General features: G+C 33.4%; 7 protein-coding genes across 11 annotated transcripts; 3 read left to right on the forward strand and 4 right to left on the reverse strand.

Moving 5' to 3' along the window:
- The first annotated feature begins 2,732 nt into the window (after positions 1-2,732).
- Positions 2,733-2,840, forward strand: LOC111832195. The gene has a single exon (XM_023788583.1). It carries the CDS (start codon positions 2,733-2,735, stop codon positions 2,838-2,840), a length of 108 nt encoding a protein of 35 aa, XP_023644351.1.
- Positions 2,841-2,978: 138 nt separating this feature from the next.
- LOC111832203 lies at positions 2,979-3,086 on the reverse strand. Its single transcript, XM_023788596.1, has one exon. It carries the CDS (start codon positions 3,084-3,086, stop codon positions 2,979-2,981), a length of 108 nt encoding a protein of 35 aa, XP_023644364.1.
- Positions 3,087-5,450: 2,364 nt separating this feature from the next.
- On the reverse strand, positions 5,451-7,848 carry LOC17894310 (cytochrome P450 87A3). 2 transcript variants are annotated; one of them, XM_006300397.2, is made up of 9 exons: positions 7,627-7,848; positions 7,216-7,537; positions 6,985-7,134; positions 6,646-6,897; positions 6,476-6,565; positions 6,305-6,383; positions 6,117-6,223; positions 5,886-6,013; positions 5,451-5,777 (listed from the first exon to the last, which is right to left on the reverse strand). In XM_006300397.2, exons 1-9 carry the CDS (start codon positions 7,827-7,829, stop codon positions 5,684-5,686), a joined length of 1,425 nt encoding a protein of 474 aa, XP_006300459.2. In that variant the 5' UTR covers positions 7,830-7,848; the 3' UTR covers positions 5,451-5,683. The 2 variants fall into 2 exon arrangements, with proteins under 2 accessions (XP_006300459.2, XP_023644009.1); XM_023788241.1 differs by having other exon boundaries at positions 6,117-6,383.
- Positions 7,849-9,891: 2,043 nt separating this feature from the next.
- LOC17894002 (phosphatidylinositol glycan anchor biosynthesis class U protein) lies at positions 9,892-13,221 on the reverse strand. 2 transcript variants are annotated; one of them, XM_023787416.1, is made up of 14 exons: positions 12,991-13,221; positions 12,843-12,890; positions 12,701-12,761; positions 12,550-12,582; positions 12,194-12,318; positions 11,896-12,030; positions 11,738-11,814; positions 11,405-11,661; positions 11,165-11,221; positions 10,912-11,080; positions 10,749-10,806; positions 10,587-10,672; positions 10,438-10,494; positions 9,892-10,280 (listed from the first exon to the last, which is right to left on the reverse strand). In XM_023787416.1, the coding sequence occupies exons 1-14, from the start codon at positions 13,139-13,141 to the stop codon at positions 10,179-10,181; spliced, it is 1,416 nt and encodes a 471-aa protein (XP_023643184.1). In that variant the 5' UTR covers positions 13,142-13,221; the 3' UTR covers positions 9,892-10,178. The 2 variants fall into 2 exon arrangements, with proteins under 2 accessions (XP_023643184.1, XP_023643185.1); XM_023787417.1 differs by lacking the exons at positions 12,843-12,890; positions 12,991-13,221 and having other exon boundaries at positions 12,194-12,298; positions 12,701-12,758.
- Positions 13,222-13,421: 200 nt separating this feature from the next.
- On the reverse strand, positions 13,422-13,992 carry LOC17894070. Its single transcript, XM_006300848.2, has one exon. The coding sequence runs from the start codon at positions 13,970-13,972 to the stop codon at positions 13,550-13,552; it is 423 nt and encodes a 140-aa protein (XP_006300910.2). The 5' UTR covers positions 13,973-13,992; the 3' UTR covers positions 13,422-13,549.
- A 706-nt stretch (positions 13,993-14,698) lies between these two features.
- On the forward strand, positions 14,699-17,476 carry LOC17895621 (plant UBX domain-containing protein 8). Of its 3 annotated transcripts, none has more exons than XM_006302120.2 (11): positions 14,699-14,875; positions 15,059-15,120; positions 15,212-15,707; positions 15,809-15,892; positions 15,964-16,079; positions 16,189-16,288; positions 16,386-16,511; positions 16,609-16,707; positions 16,849-16,992; positions 17,058-17,114; positions 17,203-17,476. In XM_006302120.2, exons 1-11 carry the CDS (start codon positions 14,792-14,794, stop codon positions 17,308-17,310), a joined length of 1,476 nt encoding a protein of 491 aa, XP_006302182.1. In that variant the 5' UTR covers positions 14,699-14,791; the 3' UTR covers positions 17,311-17,476. The 3 variants fall into 3 exon arrangements, with proteins under 3 accessions (XP_006302182.1, XP_023643737.1, XP_023643738.1); XM_023787969.1 differs by having other exon boundaries at positions 16,849-16,967; positions 17,203-17,299; XM_023787970.1 differs by having other exon boundaries at positions 16,849-16,937; positions 17,055-17,114; positions 17,203-17,299.
- Positions 17,477-18,310: 834 nt separating this feature from the next.
- On the forward strand, positions 18,311-21,305 carry LOC17894395 (scarecrow-like protein 28). Its single transcript, XM_006300787.2, has 2 exons — positions 18,311-19,501; positions 19,574-21,305. The coding sequence occupies exons 1-2, from the start codon at positions 19,063-19,065 to the stop codon at positions 21,055-21,057; spliced, it is 1,923 nt and encodes a 640-aa protein (XP_006300849.1). The 5' UTR covers positions 18,311-19,062; the 3' UTR covers positions 21,058-21,305.
- The last annotated feature ends 5,285 nt before the right edge of the window (positions 21,306-26,590 follow it).

The raw sequence follows: 26,590 nt of genomic DNA on the forward strand, positions 1-26,590 counted from the left end.
TATTAGTATATATAATAATATATATATATATATATATATATATATATATATATATATTATACAATCAGAAAAAGAAGCGAAGGAAATATCAAATGCATGAAACCTCGACTCACTCAAATATAAGTACGTAGCCTTTTTTTCTTTGAGACTGAGAAGAAAGTTCAGAGACAGCAAGAAGATTGTTTAACGAAGCTTGATAGTGATGAAAAGACTTTAAAACAAGTTTAAACTAGTAAAAGACAAATGTGGTGTTCTATATTTCTCCGTTTCCGTATCAATTAAAAACTTGGGTTTCATAATAATTTTGTTGAAGGTTAAAAAATTGGGTTTGTCGCACTAACATTTACAATTTTACCAAAGGATAAAAAACAAAGCATAAATAACATCTATATAGAGAGAGAAATTCCTTTGGATAATAATTATTTTTAATCCTTAATCCTTTAGAGTGAAGCTAAAGTTCTATGAGATTCCTGAATTTTCTTTAATTCATTTTTGGATGTGATTGAGTTGTTAAGTTGCCGGTCAATATCTTTAAAGATCGATGGTAAGCGGAGGGGTAGTAATGTGGTTGTGAATGAAGTTGTCTTTCTGCTTCCAAACACTGACCAAGGCATGAACTAGTAGCAACCCAAGTGTTGGTGGAGATGATCGTTTTCTAACTTTTGTCTAGGCCAACAAGGACTCTCAGCTGGCAAATAGACTTGCAGATATATTTGAGTTCCAAAGACTTAAGAGAATTAGAAGTCAATGAAGAGATGGTCTTATGTTTCCACCAAACCAGAACACATGCATGCAACATGAAGTAGGCACTTGTAGTCTTATAGACCCCAAGAAACTAGACATGACACACTTAGGAGCTATCAAGATTGGAGACCCACATATTGAATGCATGTTTTGGCGTTGATCCCTTGCACCAAACCTCCCACATTTTTAAGTCTTATATAACTATGATATGATTTTATATGTAGATTTTGGTTACTTGCCCAAAAATAAAGTATATGGAAATGAAGGTTAGTATTGATGATTTTCAATATATCTTGCAAGTACCTTAGCAAAACGGTATATAATTCTTCACGGAAAATTATATATTTTTCTGGAAACAGATGACACTCTAAAATAAAGATGATAAATTACTAAAAGATGTTAATACTAATTAATATTGGTGGGGATTAGGATAAGATAATGTCTTATCTAATTATGATTGATGGGTTTTAGGACTAGATGGTGATATGATATACTATTTTTGTATATTTGCAATCTTAGGTATATATATCTCTACTTATGGTTCATTCATATTGGTGGGTGCTTATGAAAAGGTTTGTCTTAAATAAAAACATATGATTGATGTGTTTTGGGATTAGAAGGCGTGTCGCGTCTGGTGATGATAACTTGTATACATACATATTAATTACATATACAGTATATGCAATCTAGGTTTTATGGTTAATATTTGTTGGTGCTTACGAATAAGGATATGATGTCATATTTTTTTCTTTGGTGAAAATGTCATCAATATGATATGTTATATACTGTCACCAAAAACTTATATATATATACATAAATATATAAATTTTTGGTGACAGTATATGATATTTGATTGTTTTAGGATTAGAGGTATATAATTTTTTCTGATAAGTTTTTATAGTAAAGATTTTTTGCAACGGAAGATTCCTGCTTTGATGAACACGATTCAATTGTTTTTTGTTTCGGAATGAAAACGAAACTGTAACCTGTAAAAGCTTCTACAAATTCAAGAATATGATCAAACTTAAATTTAGTTTTTGCTTTTCGTAAATGAATGATGCAGATTAATTGTTTTATACTACTAATTACCAAAAAAAAAAAAAACAGTTAAACTGCCTTTTGTGATTGTCCCTGTCCACATTGGACTTTAATGGCAAGGTACATCAGACTTGTCATTGATATGATATCCCCAAACAAAAAAAATTGAACCACAAAAATGCATGTGGTAAGCGTTATGTGTTTGTGGTTTATCTAATCCACACCACAAAGCTAAAGACCAAACTCGTTTCTTTACGTGTAATAGAACATTGACGCGACGTGATGAAAATTCAATGTCTTAAACACTTCACTTCACAAAGGCCGAAGACCTTTCAATGGTTTAGTCACTTCTCGATCTCATTCGAGTTAGATCTCTTTAGTGCCTGGTCATGGTTTAGCCTTGCGCGTTACACTCTCAACCACGAAAACAATATGTGAAAACCTAAACAAACTAAGAAGTTGTTTCAAAACCTAAAAAAACTAAAAAGGTTATTAGCAAAACCTAAACAAACTAAGAAGTTGTTTCAAAGTTTGTAGAAAGCAAGGAAAACATCAAGTCTAAGGCAATTAATTATTAGATTGTGGGCTTCCAACTTAAAACCAATTGCCAATGAGTGGAGAGGCCCATATTTTATATATACCACTTAAGATCCTACTCAACTTCCAATGTGGGATATTGTTATCCCTAATACGCCCCCTCGAGATGATGGCTCTTTTGCCATAAATCTCGCTATGTTCGGGCATGAATCGGTGGGCCAACTATGGGCCAGATCGATTGTAGATTGGGTTGAGTATGTGCGGACCGGGCTTTGATACCATATTAGATTGTGGGCTTCCAACCTAAAACCAATTGGCAATGAGTGGAGAGGCCCATATATCTTATATACTAGTCAGGATCCTACTCAACTTCCAATGTGGGATATTTATCCCTTATACGCCCCCTCGAGATGATGACTCTTCTGGTCATAGATCTCGGTATGTTCGGGCATGAATCGGCAGGCCAATTATGGGTCAGACCGATTGTGGATTGGATTGAGTATGTGCGTACCGGGCTCTGATACCATATTAGATTGTATTAGGGATACAATATCCCACATTGGAAGTTGAGTAGGATCCTGACTAGTATATAAGATATATGGGCCTCTCCACTCATTGCCAATTGGTTTTAAGTTGGAAGCCCACAATCTAATATGGTATCAGAGCCCGGTCCACACATACTCAATCCAATCCACAATCGGTCTGACCCATAATTGGCCTGCCGATTCATGCCCGAACATACCGAGATCTATGACCAGAAGAGTCATCATCTAGAGGGGGCGTATAAGGGATATATATCCCACATTGGAAGTTGAGTAGGATCCTGACTAGTATATAAGATATATGGGGCTCTGCACTAATTGCCAATTGGTTTTAAGTTGGAAGCCCACAATCTAATATTAATTACTTCTCTTAGAATTGTGATTTATGTTATAAGCTCTACAAATAAGTCATAGCTAGCTAGGTTAAATCTTACTAATTTCCCTACGAAATATGTGGTAAAACATATTTGCTACCACGTACCTATGGTTTTTTTTTACGAAAAAATATTGTTGTAGGAAATTGGAAGTAAATTTCCTAAGAAGATCTGTAAAAAATATCCTACTAAATTTCTACATAGTATATAGTTGTAGGAAAATTCCTAGGAAAATGGAAGGACAATATGTTTTATTTTGAATGGTCTTGAAAAACAAAAGCTAATCTATTATCCTGCTTTCGGTTTCATATTAGAAGTTGCATCGTTCTTTTAGTTTCATATTGTGTCAAATCATAGTGTATCATTGATTTTGAGGCATGTACTCTCTTAAGTTGATCTTTTCTTGTGATTCTTAAGATTATTGTGGAGTATAAGACTAGACATGCTTCCATGTAATATATAATCAGTCGAGTAGCGAAGCTTTATCTCTCTTATGGGTTCTGAAAGAACACAAGCAACTGATCAAGGGACTCGTAGATGGAATTCTAGAAGAAGCAAATCGAAACAAGTCATGGCGTGTGAAGGGATGCGAAATTAATGAAGAGATGGTTCAAGCCTCAAGGGTGTGTAAATTGTAAAACTCTTGTTATTTGATTGTAAATTAATTTGATTTTATATATATATCAGGTTAATAATAGATTATTAATTTATCATTCCTATTTAGTTTTTAAAACTAACATAATTATTGATTACAAATTAACTAATTTTGATATTTATTAATTAAGTTCGTATGAAGCTGATAAAGATTTATATTATGGTAAAATGGTAGCATTATTTGTAGGAAAAAAGTAGAAGAAGTTTGGTAGGAAAATGGTAGAGCCGTATTTCTTACAAATATTTTGGTCAAAACCATCCTTCCACTTTTCTACGAGATTGCCTAAAAAGTTCATAATAATTTTTTTCATAGAAAATTTCTTAAAAATATTCTTATCAAAAATGGTTTCCTACTGGATAATTACATTGTTGTTTTCTGTAGAAATGCACTGTTTCTTTTTTAGTAAGCATATTCCAATCCTCAACATTTTCATGGCGTTACCTTATCCTGCATCACAAATTTAAGCATGAGTACTCTATGAATAGAAACTCCACTAATGAAAATTTTGAAATGGATCGAGGCCAAAAAGGGATAATAACAAAAAGTGTATTACAATTGAAAACCATATACTTCTCAAAAACTGTCTTAAGTACATAAATTGTATAACTGTATCGAAGGTACTTAAATCTCAACACATGTTTCGTTATATTATTTGATTGAATCATTGAAGTGTAAAATTTTCTCTGCGCGCACTTGGATTTCACTGGTATTAACACCTTTTAATCAGCTTGAACATGAAAAATAAAACCTTCTATATTGATGCTCGCGATGAAAGACAGGTTGATTTTGTATATGTTTTGTAAAATAAAAAATCACACAAGTAGTAATTGTGAAACACGTTTTCCAATTTGAGAACTTAAGTTTGTACTTTATATAATACAACGTTTTCTAATTTATAAGGATAAAATAACTCTTAAGCAATTAATTTATAGACGTTATATCATATTATTTAATTTGCTTTCTATTCTTTTGCACCACAACAAAAGAACACATGTTGGATCGAACTGAACCAAAATAGTTAGACCGACATGAACTGCGTGTGTTGGAATCAAACCTTGATTAATACTCAAACTTGAAAGAGAGAATGAATCAGAAGCTTGAATAGAGAAGAAGAAGAAAGTCAGAGGAATATTAGAGTGGAGAAGAAGAAGCGACAAAAATGAGGGAGAAAACTTTTGTTAAGACCTTTAGGATTAAGGGTTATTGGGCCATTATGATAATCAAGCCCATTAAGTATTGGGTTTAGTGTTGTTGCAAACTATATGTTAAAAGTTAACCTAAGTATAAATATGGTGTATAATGATAAATCCAAGAAAAAGTTGAAAGTAAAAGGGTTACAAGCTGCAGCAACGTGGATTTTGAACAGTGTGAGTGTGACTTCATAATTCTTAAATCTGAATAACTGAAATCAACCCGGAACCACTTTTTTTGTATAATTAAAACCAAACCAAATTTCTTATAATAATTCAGACCGACCCTTCTCAACTTGTTGTACAAAGCGCAAATGAATTGTTTACTTTAACCGCAAGGTACTTGAGACACAAGATTTATGAACTCACATTCCACATGAATCTGATCCCAGTTTCTTTTCAGGTTACTTAAGAGAACAAGATTTATGAACTCACATCCCACCTAGATGGATTGAAGACTAAAGGATTTTCATAGATGTCTAATTTATAATAAAAGCGTTATTTTTGTTTAATACAAACAGTATACTATAGTATAATATATCTAATTTTTAATAAAAGTACACAACATATAATATGCATCTTAGGTCTTGTATATTGTAAATATCAGATCTCTTTCTTCTTGAGTTTAACATGATACCCATTTGGAAAATGTAATCCAGGAGTTCGACGTATGTTTCCTCCACTGATCTCCTCCCATCTGATATGAAATCCAAGAAACAACATTACTAATATCAGTACCCATAAGTGTATAGCTAGTTGTATCTCTTTGAATCAACAAGAAAAAATTGGCCTTTTTTAATTATACTTGTATTTTGTGACCAAGCTATGAAGGAACACTGCCATTTGGAGTTTGCTGAAGTCAGTTCCGATACAGAATCTCATTCCTCCACCAAACGCCATGAATGTCTTTGATGCATTTGTATATTTTGATCCCTATGATTCACCAGTTTTGATTTAGTTTTGTTATGAAAACCTTTTCAGGGTTACTTGGATTACAAGGTAAATATATTCATGTAGAAGATTTTGATGAACTCACTTCCCATCTAGATGGATCGAAGACAAGAGGATCTTCATAGATGTCTGGATTCAAATGTATAGCTGGAGGACATACCATCACTGTCCAACCAGCTGGAATTATATAACCTGTATCCATTTTTACAAAGTGAATTATATATATATAACAATTAATTTGAGTGTTTTGTGTTGTTGTTTGGTTGATCATACCTTCATACTCGGTATCTACCAAGGCTTTTCGAAAAATTCCAATAGCTAAATTCGCTAGCCGCGCTGTTTCGTTTATGAACTGAAATTAATATAACACTTGGTTAGATGAGAGTTCCGATTACAATCTACCTTAGAGGAGATTGACAAACTTAATGAATCCTTATAATAAACCTGAAGTGTGTAAGTCATTGATTTGTATTCTTTCCAAGTAAGTCCAGAGTTAGCATCTTCACGGTTTCTCAGAATTGCCTCATGCTCTTCCTGATTCATATTTCAATACGTTTTACTTTTGGTAAGTATCAGCTTATGTAGAGAAATTGGTTTTATTTTATTTTACTGACCGTTAGACTTTTAAGAATTGAAGGGTCGTCTGAGAGGAACTTGATGGCTAAAGTTAATGAATAAGATGTTGTCTCAAAGCTGGTGAAAATCAACACAAACATCAAGTCTAGTGCAATTTCTTCTGTCAAAAGTGTATCTTCTTTCTTAAGCTCTTCAATAACATAATCGAAGAAATCACTTGGATTCTCCCTTGGATTCTCACGCCTCTCCTGAAGCATATCTCTCAACATTTTCATTGCCCTTTCCCTACCCTGAACCAGTCACCAATTTAAAGCCTTAATTACTATGAAGTGCTTAACAAGAAAATGAAACACCATGAATTGTGACTAAGTAATAACCTCTAGGCACTTGTGATAAGCTGTCCCGGGGATGTTGATAGGGAAAGAGATCAAACCATCATTAAACGCAGCAAAGCAATCCCTTAGTTTATCTGAGTACTTGCCTTGATCAAGGCCCATCAACTTTTTTGTGGTGAGATCCAATATCAACTGATATATTATGTGTAGCAATTCAGAAACTTATAAACACGTTCTAACAGAGAAGTGGAAACTATGTTACGTGAGACTTACGCTTGCTGTTGAACCTTTCAGCTCAACTGAGTTTTGAGTTGACCAGAGCTTTAACTTCTTACAAACATTTTCTTCAATTTCAGGAAGCATCTTCTTGCGACTCTCATGGCCAAAAAGACTCAAGATCATGTGCTTGAGGTGCTTATATACGAAGCCATGTAATGTTGCAAGATTCTGATTTCCAAAGATCTTAGTGAAAGTATCAGGATACCAATTCTTGAAACATTGGCCTTCTTGGTTGAGCACAAAATAACTAAAATCAGGGTCGGTTGCTACAATAACTGGTATCCCAACAAAGCTGGTCTTGAATATTGGCCCATACCTACATGTAAGTTACGAACTGTATAAGGATCTCACTTTGGTATACAACTCTGGAAGAGGAAGAAGAAGAAAGAAGAAGAATAAACTCACTTTTTAATCCTCTCTTTGATAAAAGGTTGGATATCTAAATTTGAGTAAGGTTTGAAGAAAGCAATCGTCTCACCAAGAAGTGGTAAGCCCATGGAACCCGGTGGAAGCTTCCCACTGCATTTAGGGTTCCTCCATTTGTAAACCCAAGTTGTGATGCTTGTCACAAGTAGAGAAACCCAAATGCACAATGCCCACGACATCATCACTCTAATTGATAGAGAATCCTAACATGTTTTTGATTTGATGCTTTTGACTACTGGTGCATGTTTCTTCATACATATGACGACTCCTTAAATAGAGACGAGGCAAGCCCTTGAAGTTGACACATCAACTTAATGCAATAATACAAGTTTTTGGAAAAAAATTATAATTTACTAAAAATTAAATTTACTAGCTCCATTAAATACATATCTATTGCGGTCACTTTGAGTCATTGACGCCTATTTATCTACACTAGGTTCGTCGCCCATGCATATGTTGCTTTTTTGTCAAATTTATATAATTTTCATATCGTGCGATGGTAACTAATCAAGCAGAAAAAACGTGGTTCATACATAAATTAACGTTAATATCATGGTGACTGTAAAAATGAAAGCCACGTACGTTCCTCTTACAATATTTAAGGAAGAACATAAGCTTAAATTTGTGTTTTTTTTTTCTTTTTTTTTTGACAGCAACCTTAAATTGTTATTAATTAATATGTTACGTACGCGTTAGTATAATCCAAAGTTTTAGTTGAGTTACGTTATATACCAACTTTTGATTGATTTTAGATATGTTTTTTTTTTGTTTCATCGTATATTTTATTATAACTTACATAGTCCAATTAAGAACGAAGAAAAAGAATATCGATGTAAACTAATGATGAAAATATATCGTTTAATTTGTTTCGAAAATATAATAAATCAAGTAGTCAATTAAATAATAGGAAAAATGATTTTCTGAGATCTGAGAATGCTCGTATAGTTTGTAAACATATAACATATTATCAAAAAATATTAAAATTTAATTAAATAATAAAAATAATTTTTTTTTATCAGATACTTTTGTATGAGATTCTCATCAATGAGAATGCTCTTAGTTTGTCCTTTTGGGATAACATATTATTAATATATGTGTATTATATTTGACCTTGTCCAATATCCATAATATATGTATATTTTTGTTTGTTTCCTATACATCTTTGGCATGTATTGGAAACAGCGGTAATTGAGGGTAAAGAGAAGGCAACGAATAAAATAAACAAGAAGCAGTGGTTAAGTTTCACACTAATTCTATATTCAGGTATGTATATGTATGTACTAAACTAGACACTTGTAAACTCTTACAATACACAAAAGTTTTTGGATGAACGTAAAACAAGATTATCAAGATAATTTTGTTACTCGACAACCATGAAATAAAATGGTTATAGAAATAATTTTGGAAAAGACTCAAAGAACATGAAACGAATACAAAATTTAAATGAGTTAATAGTCCAAGTTATGCAAGATTGGTATTGATTGATATTTGTTGTGTAGGGGGGGTTTTGGATATGTTTGTTTAGAAAATATAATAACTTAAAGCAGTGAAAACACGTCTTCCGATTCATTGATAAATTTCTATAATAACAACAATATCGATAGCCAAGTTGTAAGAGATTTATATTGATATATATATTACGTTGGATTTTGTATGTTTTGACTCCCAATAGCTCTTAAGTAGACAATGACGTTTTCTGGATTCGTGAGAATAGTAAAAAAAAAAATTTGGTGAAACGTGAGAATAGTAATTAACTACGCAAGTAAGCAAACTACCTTTTTTTTATTTTTTGAAAAACTAGTAAGCAATTACTTAAGTTAGTATATTTTATAAAATTGCTGGATTAGGATTCGTATGTATGGACATATTATCTATGTTCAAAATAAAATTAAAACTAAAATTTACTATACGAAAATGATATCCAAAACTCTTTTTTTTTTAAAAAAAAATAATGATTTTTTTAGTTAGTAATAAATTCTTATTGTCAGAAAAAAACTGATTTATATAAATTTCAAATTTGTTATTAAACATGGAGTATTGTTTTGCTTTTATTCTTTGCATCAATAGAAAAATGTCGCTATTGGTAGGGTGGTAAAAAAACCGCAACCACAAAAAACATAACATACTGAATTGATCTGAACCAACATAGTTAAACCGAATCAAAATTTATTTATGAACTGTGCGAGTGTGACTTCATAAATCATAATTCTAAAATCTGAATAACTGAAATCAGACAGGAACCAATTTTTGTATAATCAATTCCTTATATTAATTCAGACCAGAACCACTTCTCAACTTGTTGTCTTGGTACAGAGTGCAAATGAATTGTTTGATTGACAACAACAAAGAAAGAAACAAAAAAAAAAATTGTTATTTTAACTGCAAGGCACTGAAGATTTGTCATTTCTATGATGTTTCTCTAACAAAGAAAAGCGAACTCACAAGTCACAACAATCACATGATGTGGCCAACGTTAAGCGAAAGACCAAACTCTTTTCTTTACGTGTAATAGAAAAGTGGCGCAATGACCTTCAATGGCTTAGCTCTTGACTTTTTCCATGGTTCGAGTTAGATCTCTTCAGAGCCCTGTCATGGTTTAGCATTGCGCTTACGCTCTCAACCACAAAAACGATCTGTAAAAACCCGCACAAAATCCATAAGCTACTTCGTTTGATCAAAAAAACATATGATAATCTCATCATCCTCTTGTTGATATCTAATTGTGCACTCCGTGAATCTAAACTCCAAGTACTAAATAGAATAATGGATTTGGCTACGCTTATATTTTACCTGAAAGCACGCGTAGCCAATAGCGTTTCCAAAGTAGAAATTTGCGTTTCCTGTGCCCTGTAATGAAAAATCCAAAAGTAGTTATGATCATTTGAACATTTTGTTGCAATGATGTGAAGAGTTGGGTTATAAATTTGAGTTGAGCTTACCCGCCATATCCAGAGATTGTGCATCACAGGGCTGAGGAGAGAAATCCCAAGATATCCACAGAAGAGGAAGAAGGAGAACTTCATATCTATGCAAAACAAAAGATAGAGTTTATATGCAAAAGCTAAACAATGCGAAGTAGAATACGAAGTATCTTCTTTTACCTACTAACTCATTGACAAACAATGCCCATAAGCTCAAGTATAAAGCAGAATCTCCAACCTAGGAAGTTCAATCAAATGATTTAATCAACTCACTGTTAATATTTTTAGTACAATTCCTCAAAAAATAAATAATATATAGTTCACAGTAAAATCAAGTACTTACTGAAGGGTAAGATTTAAGAATCGAGGAGATCGCTAAGTATATGAAAGCCAGGAAGCAAGGCCGATGTTTTAACCGTATGGCTAAAGGGAGTAACATAAACAGAATATTAACGTGAAAAACTATCAGGAAAAAGTTTCTGAAGAAGTCAAAGACTTCTGCGAAAAAGTACCTGAAATTGAGATTTTAAAACGAATAATGTATTAGAATATGGATTCATTATCCATGGCTGATAATGTGATCTTACTATACTTACCAAAAGACTCCAATGTTTGGTGAAAGATCTTCAATACTGAGAATGAAACCATACGTCCTATAATAGGTGGCAAAGACACACAAACGTCAAAACGCCTAACAATTAATTATGTTGCAAGTTCTTGAATCATAGTTATAAAAGTTGGAATCTAACTTATAGAGAATAATTTTATTTGTTCTATATATGGCTAACAGAAACTAATCCTATTGCGGTATGAATTAAATTTCAATGTTAGGGTACCTCTTGAACATTTCCTCAAGCCCACCATATTTATTCAGTGATAAGGCGCATAAAACCAGCACATAAAGCGACCACAGAAGTACCCAGAACAAGAAGTGCACAACTGTTTTCCATAAGAACGGAAGGCGTGTAGTCTGTTTCGACTTGGCTTGCTTAGAAACAGTAGAGGTTGAACTCTTCTCATTTTCTACACTTCTGGTCTGAAGGAACAATTTTATAGGAGGAGCATCCAAACCATATCCCAATAGAATAATTATCTGTGAGAAATACATAAGAGCAATTATATTTTGTTTGATATGAGAAGCGTGAAATACGTAATGAAACGGTACATACTGGAATTGCAAGAGTTGCAGGATAAAGAGATAAATGTGTGGCCATGACTAAGCCAAATGCAGCCAGAGGAACTCGTCCTGCATGGGTAGAAAATATCGGTTATAGAATGTCTGGAAATGATTGAAAATATCAATATGCAAGGATCATCATCTTCTTACGAGTAACTGCTCCATAAAGAGCCAGTATGACGGCCAGATTTTCAATTGGAGAAGTTGATAAACCCACACAAGAAACTATGGTGAATGGATTCCACAAATACACAAGAGCAGCAATATCACCACAAGGTAGGATCACTGAGAAGACAACGAAAAGGGAGAAATCAATCTTTGCCTTCAAGTAAATAGTTACAATAAAAAAGGAAAATTTCTCTCTACTAAGATCTCAAGTGCGAAGAAACAGATATACCTAGGGACTAAGATAAATGATACACTGAATTCAAAAATGACTTAACTTTACCTTTATCCCTTGATGACTTAAGAAAGCCAAGTAGTCTCGCATTCAATCCATAAGCCATCTGGAGTTTCTGACCAATACCTCGAAGAAGCATTGCACTTAATATATCTGCAATAACAAATACCAAGCTGTATCCAAGAGAATGTTGGTATCAAATACATGGCTACGAAGCTATTGATGAATAGTAAAACATTGAAAGATCATATCTTTTCCATATTCACATTTCTTAACCCCATAGAGAAACAGCTTACCAAGACCTATACTCACAATCTAATCCTACCTAAGCGTTTAAACTAGTTCAAATCTGAGAATCAAGAAACAAAATGTGATCACAGAATTGAAGGGACATCGAAAAGTACCTGCACAAGAGATGACTTGGTTGCCCTTTAATCCTGCAAAAAACCCAAATTTGTAATCCAATTAACCTCAAAAGGAAAAAAATCATGTTTTGATATGGTTCAAGCTCAACAAATCACAAAACCTAATATCGAAATCGACTTCAGTCACTACCTCTGAACCGTGAGAGGTCCAAGAACCGAGAGCAGCAATGGTGAGCCATGATACATTGATCCTGCTCAATCACAAGTAAAAATTTCAGCTTCCAATAGCTTTAAAAATCTAAAATTACAGAGGATCAAATCTTGAGATAGACCTGCGTATGGTGACATCGATGCCTGCTTCAACCAATAACCTTCAGCAACTGAAAAATTCACACACAAATCGCAAAAATGTGAGCTGGAATCGAGATCTTCGAGAGATAATGAGGGAGTGAGGGAGAGAGAGAGAGAGAGAGGCGATACGGCGGCGAATGCTGGTGAGAGGTGTCGAGACCTCCGGACGGGAAGAGAGATTGAGATTTCCCTTGAAGGAGATCAGAATTAATCGGAAAAATACGGAAGTTAAGGCCCAAATCCAGAATCGGCATGGTTTCGTCTTCTGCTCCTCCGCCATTTTTTCTCCGTCGTCTTTTCTTCTTCGTCTCCTCTCTCTCCGGCGAGTGAAGAGAGACGACTCAGATCAAAACGGCGACGTATTGATATTAGCGCTTTCAGGAGTCGCCGATCTGGTTTAACTGTTTGGTTCCGGTTCGATTTTTCGGTTTTATAAACTGAAATGCATTATTCGGTCTGATTTTGGTTCGGATAATGCATTTCGGTTCTGTTTTGTTTTCAATTTAGTTTTAACGTGTTTCGGTTTCAATTTAGTGTTTGTTTGAATAACATTTTCTCAATGTAAAATATGTCGATCATGTTTTTATGTTATGATATTTTCATATGTAAACTTTTCTAAAAAAGAATAAGCAAATGATTAGTTTTGAAGCTAACACAAAATACATATATTGTGATTTGCTAACCAAACTTAATGACGATGGACCGATGGAAGCGTAAACTGTTCTCTCCTGGTTCGTTCCTCCCTTGCTCGTTCTTGCACTTCTTCTCTTGCTTTTCTCCTTTCCTTTGCATCAGCAACCACTTTTCGCATTATATTCAATGGAACTTTTGATTTTTCCAAAACATAGACTGCATCCTCGTCGGTCGCATTAAGATCTCGAAGAAAATTTGAGTATGGACTTGAATTCCGTAGAACTTGCAAGTTGTATACAACGTCCTTGGCTAAATCGATGATTGGTTCCATCTGTGAAATGATCGGGTTAGTCACGATTTGGAATGTTTCGTCTGCCAAACCTAATTTAGTGGCTTTCATGTAAACTGTATGGAAATAGTCTACATTAGTCTTAGCTTGATTGACTTTGGCATTTATCTCGGTATAAATAGTTTCCATATTAAGAAAGATAAAAAATAAAAAAATAAGAAGAATAAGAGCAAGCTAGGTGGTAGATAGAATTGGTGTTGATGCATAAGAGATTCATAACACACCCTATATATAACACACATTTAACAACTTGATTAGGAAGTTCACTCATAATCAATGTGCTTAAAATTTTAACAAAGTAACTTCCAAAAATTTCCACTAAATGAAAACATTTTATGTTGCAGATATCACAGATTGTGATATAACGTGTCCACTGTCCACTTAGTGAGCAGAGTTGGATACTATTAATCTGACAATTTTAAAGTTTTTCTTACCTAATTTTAGACTCCATATATTTTTTCCTTTTTTATTTATAAATAATTTATTTATTTTGGAGATACACATGATATTGCGTATATTATATACATAGATTTAGAGATTCTATATGTATGTAGTCAAAGTTGTTAGATATCAAAAGTAATATAGATTGTAATTAAAAAAAAAAGATAAAGTCAATATAAATGTAGTATTAATGAAATACTTAAGTAAAGCACTATAAATCAAAGTTTTGAGATGTTAAAGCCAAAAAGTCCAAATGAAAATAAATCATTATTATCTTGAACCAAATAAATTCCGGTTCGATTTTGGTTACATATTTGTTTGTGCTCGGTTAACGTATCCCCAATATTAGGCTTTATTAAATTCGTCCGTAAAGCCCATTAGTTGTTGTTACTAAACTGCCCCATATCTTACCACAGATTTCGAAAAGTACCCGTTATTTTCTTCCCTCTCGATTTCTCTCTCTCTCTTCCCAAGATTGAGGAAGGAGAAATCTTCGCTGGTTCATCAATGGCGAAACAAGATTCACTGATGATCACTACATTCGCGAGAATCACCCGCACCGAAGAAGCCTATGCTGCTCATATACTCCAGGTTCGTTTCTCGATTTCTCCTTGATCATCGATTGTTCTTTAAATTAGGGGTTTTGGGGTTTTACGGAATCGGAGATTTCTCTCAATTGGTATTTTCTGGGATTTACGGAATCGGATCTTTCTTTCCATTGGGTGTTCGTACCTGAATCCAAGATTTCTGATTTCTATGAGTTTTTGTAATCAGCAAAATGGAGGAAATCTCAATGCAGCTCTTGATGCGCATTATCGATTAGAGGATATAAACCTGTAATCATCTTTAACACTTTTGAATTCTTTCTTGCTTCTTTTATATCTTTTACGGTTTTTGAAATCTTATGTTTATTTGTTTCTTGGCTAGTGCGAGTGGAGGTTATAGTCCAGAGTCTGAAGACGATTCGATTAATATAGATGTACAAGAGGAAGCTACTAGTATAAGAACTAATTCACTTGCTGATGATTTCAATCCAAACGCTAGCAACAATCTAGTGGAAGCTCCAGTAGAAATGAGGTATGATGCATTTGAACGCCCTGGCCATACACCAAGTAACAATTTGCTTCAGAGCATGAAAGATTTTGAAGAAAAAATGAAGGCTATACGTTGTGAGGAAAAGGCAGCTAAGTTTTCTAGACATGAGCCATATAAACGATGTAGTCATGCACCTGTAGTTCTCCCCAGCAACACTTTGCTTCATGACGTTGATGATCTTGAAGAAGAACGGAAGGTATTACGTTTTGAGGAAAAGGCAGCTAAGTTTTTTGGATCTGAGCCATTTGCACGCTGTGTCCATACACCAAGTGTACCACCCATCTACACTTCGCTACACCGCATCGATGATCTTGAAGAGGAAATAAAGGTATTATGTTTTGAGGAGAAGCAGATAGTTAAAAGTTTCTAATGAGTATAATACCTCCATAGTATCTAAGAAAAGTGTCTTCTGTAATGGGATTGATATAGGAAGGAGAAGACGCCCTTGCTGGACATAGACAGTCTCATTTACAAGATCTCTACCTTGCTCATGCTATATCTTTGTCCTTGGAGGTTTGTTTGGTCATTTCTCTAGCATTGCGGTTTGTGTTTGCTTTGTTCGTGTCTAACTCGAAAGATCGCAGACAGCAGAGAAAGAGAAACAATTGCACGAGAAAGCTAGTAGGATTGGAGAATTACGATGTGGACGTTCTGAGGCTCTCAATGTAGAGCAACGACAAATGAAATCATCAAGTAGTGGGTATGCCCATATCTTTTTTCGCTGTTGTCTTTTGGATTGATGATTTTTGTTTTTGCTACTATGCAAAGCTTCACACTCTTTGGTTATGTTTTGTTGCATGTTAATCTAGTGCGGAAGCATTAAACACATCCTACCAGAATAAACCTGAGGATGGAGAGAGCATGTCCAGAGATGTTGAGAGTCTGATCGATGCTTCTGATTTAGATGAGGCATTGACAAATCCTCCTGTCTTAATTTCTATGTGGCACATGGAACAAAATAACTCAAATCAACTTAACGTTGGCTATTTTCCTTAATGTGCTATAGTGGTCTACTTTACAAGAGGCGACAAAGATTGGTCAAATTCCCGAAAGTAGATACCGGTCAGGAATCCTGGCTCCTCACACACTGTCACCTTCTGTAGAAGTTCAATGCCGGATGGGGGAGAAGCTGGTCCGTTATTTGCAAAAACCAAACATTAAAAGGAAGTCAAAGTTCTAATATTAAACCAGAAATGTGCCATAATATGTATTTTAATTGATATGTGCAGAATGAAGAGTACTATGTGTCATTGCGAGCAGAGAGAGAGAAAGAGATAAGAGAATCCGAGGCCAGGAATGCTGCTTGCAGGAAAGTGGAGGTAGAACAGGTGAAGAAATCTATTACTTGTTCTATGTTTAAGATGACATCAACTTGTATTTCTTTAATGTTAATTACAACTCCATTCAGTACTCACCGTTGAAGAATAGAACTAAAGTGTTTATGTTTCTCTTTTTGTGTGGTCATTAAGGAATTTGAGAAGCAATTGACTGAAAAAGAACCATCACTGCCACCAGAGTCAGCCATAGATGAGGAGAATGCTGTCACCATCCTCATACGTATGCCGAGTGGAAACCGCCTTTCCCACCGGTTTGTGAAATCCCACAATCTTCAGGTACTTTCTCCTATTAACAACACAGTCTGATGAAAACCTTGCTTATAATTGATTTCCAACTTCAGGCAATTTTCGACTTCATTGACGTTAGTAGATTGATCAAGCCTAATACTTACAGATTGGTACCTTCACTGAACTATAAAATTGTGTGTTTTTTTCACAAATTTATCAGAACTCCATTACTAATGTCCTACTCCTATGGAATAACAGGTGAAGCCATTCCCAAAACAGAAATTTGGTGCAGAACAAAGTTGCTTGACATTGAAGGACCTTGGCCTCATAAACAAACAAGAGGCTCTGTTCTTGGAAGTCATCTAATTTCTTTCTCACACATAGGCTTGAACTTAGAATTTTCACTTCACTGTAAAAATCTATGCTTTTCTTTAGAAAAATCGTGATGTTGTATAGAGTATAGCTGTATAGACATTGTTAGTGTTAGCATTAAAGGTAGGAGTAGACCAGAAACTACCCATTTTTTGGTTAACGCAAGTTTACACAATGTTCATTAAAAATTGATATTCATAACCTTTTTTTAGTTTTCTTTTTCTCCTAAGATGGTTAAAAAAATAGATGTAAGAAATTATTAAAAAAACAAAATTTGGACAAAAGAAATTATAAAATTTAAAGAGACGTCAAAAAATACAGACGGAGAATAATTGGACAAATTGAATTAGTATTGGTTTATGGGGGAGAAAACAGTACATGTAAATTATTGGTAAAAATAAAAGAATAGAAAAAGATTAGTGAATGTGTAAAAAACATTTTTAAAATTAATCTACTAATAGAGATGGAATATAGTAAATATATTTCACAAAACTGACAATATTTACTAATGACAGATAAAATTTAATACCCAAAATAGTTATTTGGGTTATACATTGGTTATTATTTTTTAATTGAGAATGTGCCATAGCCTAAAAATAGACAAAAAAAAACAAATATAATAATATAATGTCTTGTTGTCCAAAAAATACATTATTATTATCTTTTTACGTGTGTGTGTATATATATATATATAAAAAGTCGTAATTGGCTTTCCCAATCAAAACTCATTGATGTCCGTACACACCCAACACTCTTCTTCCTCTCTCCCAACGGTCATATTTCTCCGACAATTTACAAACGGTCACTAGAACCCCTCCCCTTATTTTCTACCGTTAGATTCGATAGATCCAACGGCTCAGATAGATTAAGATACCTCGTGTACCCACTCACTCTCACTCTGCCCAACCTCTCTAAAAAAAACAATTTACTGTAAAAAGAAAAGTTTCCAACTTCAATTCTCGAAGAAGACAACAAAACTCTTAAAAAATAAACTTGCCTCAAGTATGGTATTTGTAGAAGCTGTATAGTATCCCCTCTAGAGAGTTAGAGAGAGAGTGAGTGAGTGAGAGAGAGAGAAACTAAAAGTGAGTGAGTGAGAGAGAGAGAGTGAGAGAGAAGAAGAAAGGAACAACCTTTGAGAGTGTTTGGATCTTGATCTTGAGTTTCTGATCTGGGTTTCTGGATGTTTTGAACGATCTTTTTTCTTGATTTGGCAAACCGGGATGGTGAACCGGAATGGTGGATCGGGTTTATTACAGCAGCTCTCGAGTCTGTTCATCCAGCAACTTCGTGGTCGTTCTTCAGTTGTAGTCTCTGTTCTTGATGATGTGAACTCGTTGGTCGTCATTGTCATCTAGATGAGATTTTTGTTGTTTTGCATACAAAGATTTTAGGAATCCGATGATTTTTTTATGGTAGATTGATTTGAGATAAAAGTTTTTAGATTAGTTCGACAATTCTTTCATTCTTTCTTGAATATATAGATTGGTTTGTTCTTTTTAGGGGCAGGGGATTCAATTCAATTCATTCTTCATATTTGCATATTAAGTCGCACAAAAAAAAATTTCATTTCTTCATATAGGATTCACTTTGATTTCATTAAAAACCAAGAAAAAAAAGGATTTTGATTTTGAATCTTTGTTCATCGGATTCCATTTTTTTAGAAAACATCAATTGTTGTTTGTGCAAGGACACACATTCACACACACTTAGACCATCTTTGGGTTGGGTAGATTTTGTTAGAGGATGTTGGCAGGTTGTTCAAGTTCATCATTGTTGTCACCGACACGAAGATTGAGGAGTGAAGCAGCAGTAGCAGCAACATCAGCAACAGTATCAGCACATTTTCCCATGAACACACAGAGATTGGACTTACCATGCAGTAGTAGCTTCACTCGCAAGGAAACTCCTTCTAACCGACCACTTGGAAGAAGCATCTCACTTGACAACAGCAACAACAACAACAGCAGCAAACCCATCGAGCGCAAGACGAGTGGTTGTTCCCTTAAGCAGAACATAAAGCTTCCACCTTTGGCGACTACAAGAGGAAATGGAGAAGGGTTTTCTTGGAACAACGACAGCAACATCAACAACAACAGAGGGAAGAAGAGCTTGAAGAGATTGGCGGAGGAAGACGAGTCTTGTTTAAGCAGAGCGAAGAAGACGAAATGCGAAAACGAAGGTGGTTTCTGGTTTGAGCATTTTACTAACCAGAATTCATCTACTCCAGCATTACCATTTTCTTTGACATGTTCAGGTGATGATGATGAGGAAAAGCTTTGCTTTGTGCCTAGTGAAGTGATTTCTCAGCCTTTACCAAACTGGGTTGATTCGGTGATCACTGAGTTAGCTGGTATAGGCGATAAAGACGTTGAGAGTAGCCGTCCTGCAGCAGTCAAGGAAGCTTCTGGATCATCCACAAGTGCATCATCAGAGAGTCATAGCTTAAGCCATAGAGTACCAGAGCCAACGAATGGTTCAAGGAATCCATACTCACACCGAGGCGCAGCAGAAGAAAGGACCAGCGGAACCATCAACATCAACAACAACAATCACAGGAACGATCTGCAGAGAGATTTCGAGCTTGTTAATCTGATTACAGGATGTTTAGAAGCGATCAGATCGAGGAACATAGCGGCTATTAACCATTTCATTGCGAGAATCGGCGATCTTTCTTCTCCTAGAGGAAGAACACCAATGACACGCCTCATAGCCTACTACATTGAAGCTTTGGCACTAAGAGTAGCTCGTATGTGGCCTCACATCTTCCACATCGCACCGCCTCGTGAATTCGACAGAACAGTGGAGGATGAATCAGGAAATGCATTGAGGTTCTTGAATCAAGTAACCCCAATTCCAAAGTTCATTCATTTCACAGCCAACGAGATGCTACTCAGAGCATTTGAAGGCAAAGAGAGAGTTCACATTATAGATTTCGACATCAAGCAAGGTTTACAATGGCCTAGCTTCTTCCAAAGCTTAGCTTCAAGAACAAATCCACCACACCATGTTAGGATCACTGGAATAGGAGAATCGAAACTCGAGCTAAACGAAACAGGAGATCGTCTCCACGGATTTGCAGAGGCAATGAATCTTCAATTCGAGTTTCATCCTGTAGTTGATAGACTTGAAGACGTTAGACTATGGATGCTTCACGTCAAGGAAGGTGAATCAGTAGCTGTAAACTGTGTTATGCAGATGCACAAGACGCTCTACGATGGAACTGGAGCAGCAATTAGAGACTTTTTGGGTTTAATCAGAAGCACTAACCCAGTTGCCCTAGTTCTTGCTGAACAAGAAGCAGAACACAACTCAGAGCAACTCGAGACACGAGTTTGTAACTCTTTGAAGTACTATTCGGCGATGTTCGATGCTATTCACACGAATCTCGCTACGGATAGCTTAATCAGAGTCAAAATCGAGGAGATGTTGTTTGGGAGAGAGATCAGGAACATTGTTGCGTGTGAAGGAAGTCATAGGCAAGAGAGGCATGTAGGTTTTCGCCACTGGAGGAGGATGCTGGAGCAGTTAGGGTTTCGGAGTCTTGGAGTCTCGGAGAGAGAGGTTTTGCAGAGCAAGATGTTGCTTAGGATGTACGGATCTGGCAATGAGGGGTTTTTCAACGTGGAGAGGAGGGATGAAGACGGCGGAGCTGAAGGCGGACGCGGCGGTGGAGTCACGTTAAGGTGGTCGGAGCAGCCACTTTATACAATCTCGGCTTGGACTATCGGAAGGAGTTAGAAGGGTTTTAAGGAAACAAAACTAAATTTTAAAAATATACATTTTAGGGTTTTAAAGAGTTTAGAAAAAGGGAAAAAATATTGATTTTATTCTTTCATTCATTTCTTGGGGTTGGGTAGGTATTTTTTATTATAAAATATGTGTAAGGATTAGTATTTTGTATTAGTTTGAAATCTTTTACATGTAAACTGAAAGGCTTTTTAATGTTCTTTGAATCAAATAATAAAAAGTGAAGTATTTTTCTTATATCTAAATATCTAATGCAAATTTAGAAAGTTGAGTAATATTTAATTTATTAGTTTTGTTAATGAAAATTCTCTTTTATATTGGAAAAACAACAACAAATGTGTATGTTGATATGGGCCTTTTAAATTGAGTGTCAGCCCAATATTAAATATACTGTAGAAACAAGTTTATTTAGTAAAGTACAAATTTTAGAAACATCACTTTCTAGTTTCTTTTTTTTTTTTTTGATTTCTTTAGAAACATCACTTATTTATTGATATTATATACTATAAAAATATCCATCATACTTCAAAATTAATTTAAGACAATGACTAAAATAGTACAAGTTAAAAAAAAAATTTGTGCACCAGTTTAATTTGTTTTCTAAGTTTTATTTCAAAGAACTAGTAGTAAAATGTAATATAACTATTGAAATAGGAGTTTTTTATATAAAGAAATGCAGTAGTAGATTGTTTGTAAACTAAAAACTAAATAAATATTTATAACTATCATTTGACGACAATGATGTATATATTACATAGTACGCATATATAACTAAGGGTTACTGACTTCAAATCAATCAGCATTCACAGAAACTATTTATTTTTTTATTTTTTTGTTGAGATATTTAGATTACGTTTATGAAGATATAAACCTAATTAGTATTAATTAATCCTTGAATATATTTTTTTTAATATTAGAGACACGAAAGTATTTGTCGATTAGTAGTGTGATTTCAAATCAATCACCATTAAAGGATTTGATTAAAACTTTGTTTTGTGGTGAAAACTAAATCAAATTTTGTAAAATATATCTTAAGGAAAAAAATCGCAAGTTTTCTCAAATCATAACCTCAAAAAGGTACAAATTTATTTGTATATGTGTTGAGTGATAAAAAAAAGGTACCAACTTGAACATAGTTTTTATGCAATAAGAAATAAAAACAAAGGACAAGTTGCACTTTGCAAGTGCTTGTCTCCTACGTACTTCTTCTATGTTCCGCCGATAATGTCATAATCAATATTCATCTTAATTCTTTTTTCTTTTTTCTTTAATTTGCTTAATCCTTATTTTAACAGTTGTTCTGATGTTTATGTTTTGGGGTTCTGTAATAATGTTCTGATGTCTATGTTTTAGTTCTGTAATATTTTTTTTTTTTTGTCGTTTAAGATCGAGTCTTATTAACGCTTATATGAGTCACTCACAATCCAAAATAGAAAATAGAATTATTCGACTAGTGATATTTTTTATTTATTGTAAGTGTATCAATAGGTGTATGGAGAGGCTTACGGAGAACCATACAATGAGGTTGGTCGGAAAGTAGTTCACTATTTGAGTGGTGATCACATTTCAGATTATATATGTGGTCGGTAAAACCTTCTATTATTTTAACCTTTAAAAAACGTAAAAAAATAAAACTTAATCAGCTGATAATATATATACTTTAATTTCCAAAAATAAAGAAAAATATTTTTACGTCGATATAAAAGAAGAAAATGGTATTCGTTAGATACTCGAAATCAGTTGTTAAATGTACACAGTCATTATCAATCAAAGAATAGACACATAATAATCAATGGAGACAGAGATTTTTACGTGTTCGAAACTTCGAATATATCACACACACGATCGAAGAGGACACTAACATATACCAAAATCATTTTTGTGCTGAATAAAAAACATATACAATTTATATCAAAATTTCTCAAGGAAAATGTATATATACACATACACTTTTAAAAAATATATATATACAATTTCGTCAAAAATATCCTAGCAAGCTATAAAGATAATACAAATTCTCTTTTGTGATGTCGTAAATTCTAAAAATTGCAAGTATATTTTTAAACAAAAAAAATGCTAGTATATTCATAAATTATATACTTACAATTTAAATATATATTGGACAAGATCAATCATCTTTTCTTTTCATAATATCTGTATATAATCATCAAGTTTAGTAAAAAATATATTGATTTTCGTACTCATCTTTAAGATAAGTTAAAAGTTATTTATTTATTGTAAAGATGATATTTAAAGTATGGATTTTAATAGAATACCTAGTATCCTATCCAAATACCGAAAAGGACTGTGTATATATTGTACTTAGAAGAGCTAGCTAAGCATGCATGGTATCATCATAATACAAGTATTAAAAAAGTATTGCACATGACATCACTATATATAAACAGTGGATCCCAACTTTTCAATCATAATTCAACAATTTAAATTTTTATTATAATTTTAGTACTTTGTTTTTGAGTTTCTAAAAAAATCATTTTCCATGGTCGTGGTTGGTTGCTTATTCATTCCGTAACCTTTCCGCCAACAATATAGCATCAGAAGAAATTTTCAAGATTATATGATATGGATGATTCGAACCAAAATTTATTTAGCAATTTTATTGCCATTCTTTTATTTTTTGTGGTCAAAAATAATATATATGGACGATTCAAACCAAATTTTCTTAAAAAAAACTGGGAACTTTTTGTTTACACAAGCTGAACTATAATCATTCGACAAATATTTCCTTTGGTTTATTCAATAGCTATCTCAAAAGTATATAATAATATATGTAACCACCATTCTTATCTCATAACTTAAATTACCAATTTTATCTATCTATCTATTCTAATATTAATTTTAATAGAAAAAACTTATAAGAAATTAGTGTCATACTCAATTTGAGTCGGTCTACTGTATTTTTAATATTTTGGGTGCAAAAAAATCATGGTGGAGGTTTTTTTGGGTTGTTAGCATTTATATAATTTATTAACTCAATATTGACACATAAGATATGATATATTTATGTAATCACAAGTGAATGAAAAAAAACAATGTACTGTACTTAAAAATCATTTTTTTTAACATCTGCCAGATTTTATTAATTATGACAACTAACATATAGTGAACAACGTCTAAAAAAAAATTGGATACATTTATTAATTTTCCTAAATAAAATACACTTATACCACGGATTTTGCATGTTACTAGTTAGTAAACAAAACATATATTGAAAACATAGTAATTACAACACCATAAGCTTGACCATGCAACATTTAAGAACCATTAACCCAAAAAAAAGACAAAGATTACTAAACGGGTCAACTGCTTAATTGGTGCATTTGACCTCCTCACCTACTAACCTATAAAAAATGGGACAATACAATCTTATAGGATTAAAAAAAGATACGTATGGGTCTCTAACTAAATCCCGCGTCGTCGTATGTAATTTACATCGGCATGGATAAGTCGGACAAATCCACGTCCGCGACACGTATATTCAAACGTGCCATGTTTTCCACTTCTCATCGTCACCCCCACACGTTGCCCATCTCATCTACGTACGCGTAGTTAGGCTTAGCTCTACTGTATTTTATCTATTCAGCATCAATCTATATGAAGCCCTGTTTTGTTTCTTTTATATTATGTGTGTTTTTAATCATTCAATGTTTCTATTTTCGACTTGTCAAGGTCGAAACAAAATAGTTGTCACATGATTTTTACGAGTTATCACTATGTATATGATTGATGATAACTTATCACATATAACCAAATAAAATATCTGGTCGACAGAAGAAAAAACTTGGCACATGACACGATGAGAACTCTCACTATTTCTTATCATTATAATATTACAAATATCTTCATAATAGTATATAGTTTATGTCCGATGACATAAGGCTTAATATGCTTTTCTTTGTAATGGTTTATTGAAATAATTGTAACTTTCGGCTAGCGTTTTGTTTTTATTTATTTGACATTCTTCTATGTCAAATTGACCCATTTATATAATAGGGTCCGGAGACTATTATATAGACTTTAATATGTCCGAGATTATAACCAAAACGAGAACGAATGAAAATGGCAAAACAAAACCAACAAAAGATGCCAGCTAATAGCACAATGTATTGAGTTTTTGTCTTCGTGTGCTGACAGTAACTTAGTGCCTTTTGCTTGGATTCTTTGCCCAACCAATAGAAAAAAAACAATGAACTCTGATTCGTGCTTACGTTCTAACCATAAATCTTTCTGTTCTGTCCGTTCTTATATTCATAAACATTATCATTGTACGTTAGGAAGATGTTAAATATACATTATTGTAAGAAAATAACCCTAATTCGCAAACCTTTACACGTTTTTGTTATGTGTATCTCATAGATGTAGACTACATCATGTAGTATTGACACTTCTCGTTTGTTTCTGGTAAACCAAATATATTGACTAATGTTTCAGCTTCAAAATGTTGATTCTTTAGTCTTTTTACATATACCACTTTGTACATAATACTTCAAGAAAAAATGAAATGACTTTAGGACGCGCCTTGAGAGTTCTTTTGACCGTTGATCAAATAAGACTTGGACGCGTTTGTTTATTTTAGTATTTGTTTTGATTCAGCATGATCTGAGATATCTTAAATTGAATGCATGTGTGTCAAACACAAATGGAAACATTGATTCACGAGATAATCTAAATACATGCATATGAAAATACATGTTTCGAAGAAGAAAAATAAGAATGGCACTTCTTACAAACACTGATTCACTCATGAGTAGTTAAATTGTCACAAGAGTCAGTCAAATCAAATTCTTCTAGAAATTCATAGGCAAAAAAAAATCTCTTAGAAGTTACACTTTTGTAAGAATTATAGATTGAAATATATATATATATATATATATATATATATTAATTAGGATGTAATTCTCTATCTACTGAAGTTTTGTCATATACACTAATTGTAAATTTATAATAAATCTTTTTTTAGCTACATATGAAATCATAATGCTTTTCACAAATGATTCTGCATTTTACAAAAACAAAATCACATGCTAAATAAATCATTACCTTCCTGTTTCTGCTGTTTCTAATAAACATTTGGTTTACTTTTTCAGTAAATTTTATTATCTGCATCGTCATAAACTTTATCAAAAACATGTTTTCATAAATAATGACATTGAATCATGAAATCTCGTACGGATTTTCTGTACTAAACAATTTTATGATCATCATCATCAATCATCATGTTATAAATATGAGAATCTCATTAAATTAAAAAGATTTATTTTTCCAAGATTAACTTATACGAGAAGTACTCTGTTAATAGTTATATGAAATGCAAAGATCCAGTTTAGTTTTAAAGAAAATGAGGATGGCTACAGAATATTCCAGTTTTTATTTGATAAAAAATTTCATGTTGGGATTTTCAATTCAGTAAGGATGGTGTTCCTTTTAGTCTCTAAAATGTTGACGTAAATTTTTTATCAAGAAATTATTTTCAATAAGTTTTGAAGGATTTAAAAATCATTTC

This window comes from Capsella rubella, unplaced genomic scaffold (genome assembly GCF_000375325.1).
Source record: "Capsella rubella cultivar Monte Gargano unplaced genomic scaffold, Caprub1_0 scaffold_2, whole genome shotgun sequence".
Classification (NCBI taxonomy): Eukaryota; Viridiplantae; Streptophyta; class Magnoliopsida; order Brassicales; family Brassicaceae; genus Capsella; species Capsella rubella.